The 1,581-nt window shown below is 47.5% G+C and overlaps 1 protein-coding gene across 1 annotated transcript in view; it reads right to left on the minus strand.

Annotated features, from left to right (window-relative positions):
• The window catches only part of LOC117941013 (6-phosphofructo-2-kinase/fructose-2,6-bisphosphatase 1-like), a 4,526-nt gene extending 3,024 nt beyond the window's left edge, over positions 1-1,502 (minus strand). Inside the window, exons 1-3 of the mRNA XM_034866116.1 lie at positions 1,468-1,502; positions 470-677; positions 111-257 (exon numbers count right to left, since the gene is read on the minus strand). Of these exons, the coding sequence (XP_034722007.1) occupies positions 111-257; positions 470-583 (261 nt within the window). The 5' untranslated portion in view covers positions 584-677; positions 1,468-1,502. The remainder of the gene's footprint in view (positions 1-110; positions 258-469; positions 678-1,467) is intronic.
• Between the last annotated feature and the right edge of the window lie 79 nt (positions 1,503-1,581).

The raw sequence follows: 1,581 nt of genomic DNA on the forward strand, positions 1-1,581 counted from the left end.
GAACTCTTCCTCTCGTTCAACAGATAACTCTGAACTCTTCCTCTCGTTCAACAGATAACTCTGAACTCTTCCTCTCGTAACACATCAGATGACGTTTACCAGCGACTCACAGCGTCTATCTCATTCAGGGCCTTCCACTGTTCGTAGGGGACCCCCAGAGCCTCGGCGGTCTGGATCGTCCTCTTCATGTGACTCGTCCAAACCTTCAGGTCGCTGATGCACTGACCCCGCATGTAGGTCCCCAAAGAACTGCCAAACTGACATTAGAATACAGACAAGAAGGTTATATCATTTATATCCACAGATATAAAGACACACGGACAGACAGAGAGACAGACAGAGAGACAGACAGGACCTTAGAATACACACAGGAAGATACAGGAAGGATATATCATACACAGTATATATATATACACATATATGAATTATCTCCCTCCCTCTCCCTCCCTCCCCCCCCACATCCACAGACCTTTGCCCCGCGAGGTGACAGCCCTGAGTCTCCCCCGATACGACCCACGAGGTTGAGCTCGCTCTCTCCGTGGCGACACAGGAAGATGGACCTCGGGGTGACGTGGATGTTCATCAGGTAGTAGACAATCCGACTTTGGATGTGGTCCTGTACCCGGTTCACCAGGTACCTGCTGCCCACGTTAAAGATCTTAATGTATGACAAGTTCCTACGGACAGACCAGAAGACACAGCTGTTGTGGACGTTTCTGTCCAGCGAGAGAGGAAATGTTTGGAGGAGAGACTTTGTTGAAGCAAAATAAAGAAACTGCCCAACTGAGTTGAGGTTTGGACGGCGGTTGATTTCATCTTTCCCTGCAGAGAACAACCACGTGGGAAGAAGAGTTTTCACAGAGTAGACATCAGTTACAGAGTAAAAACGCCTTGCTCTAGTCCTAACCCTGGACCTGCTCTGGTCCTGACCCTGCAGAGAACAACCATGTGGGAAGAAGAGTTTTCACAAAGTCCACAACAGTAACAGTGTAACAACGCCTTGCAAAATTAAAACAGTAGCATCCCCGTCTTATATCCTGGTCCCTAGAGGAGAAGAACTCCCCTTAGAAACACGTCCAGTCTCATCCAAACAGTTAGTCCTACCAGACGGACACATTGGGGCCTCTTACAGTTCTGCACCAGGTTTCTACTGGTCCTTTATTTAACCTGAACCAAAACAAGACATGTCTTTAGATGTTTGAGGCAGGCTCTGGTGCTGACCCTGGACCTGCTCGGGTCCTGACCCTGGACCTGCTATAGTCTTTACCCTGGACCTGCTCTGGTCCTGACCCTGGACCTGCATTCTCCTTGTAGAAAGAATGTAGAGACTAAGAGTCTCTCCCTGAGGGAGGACACACAGGGAAGGGATTTTCTCATCCTGTTGTCATCCAGTGGGACGTAGGTCAGGTTGTAGAGATATTATATAAATATATATATATATAAGTTGAATTAGTTAACGTGTCTCACCTGTCCCTGTTGTCATCCAGTGGGACGTAGGTCAGGTTGTAGAGATATTATATAAATATATATAAGTTGAATTAGTTAACGTGTCTCACCTGTCCCTGTTGTCATCCAGTGGGA

Source organism: Etheostoma cragini, unplaced genomic scaffold (assembly GCF_013103735.1).
Source record: "Etheostoma cragini isolate CJK2018 unplaced genomic scaffold, CSU_Ecrag_1.0 ScbMSFa_4023, whole genome shotgun sequence".
Taxonomy (NCBI): Eukaryota; Metazoa; Chordata; class Actinopteri; order Perciformes; family Percidae; genus Etheostoma; species Etheostoma cragini.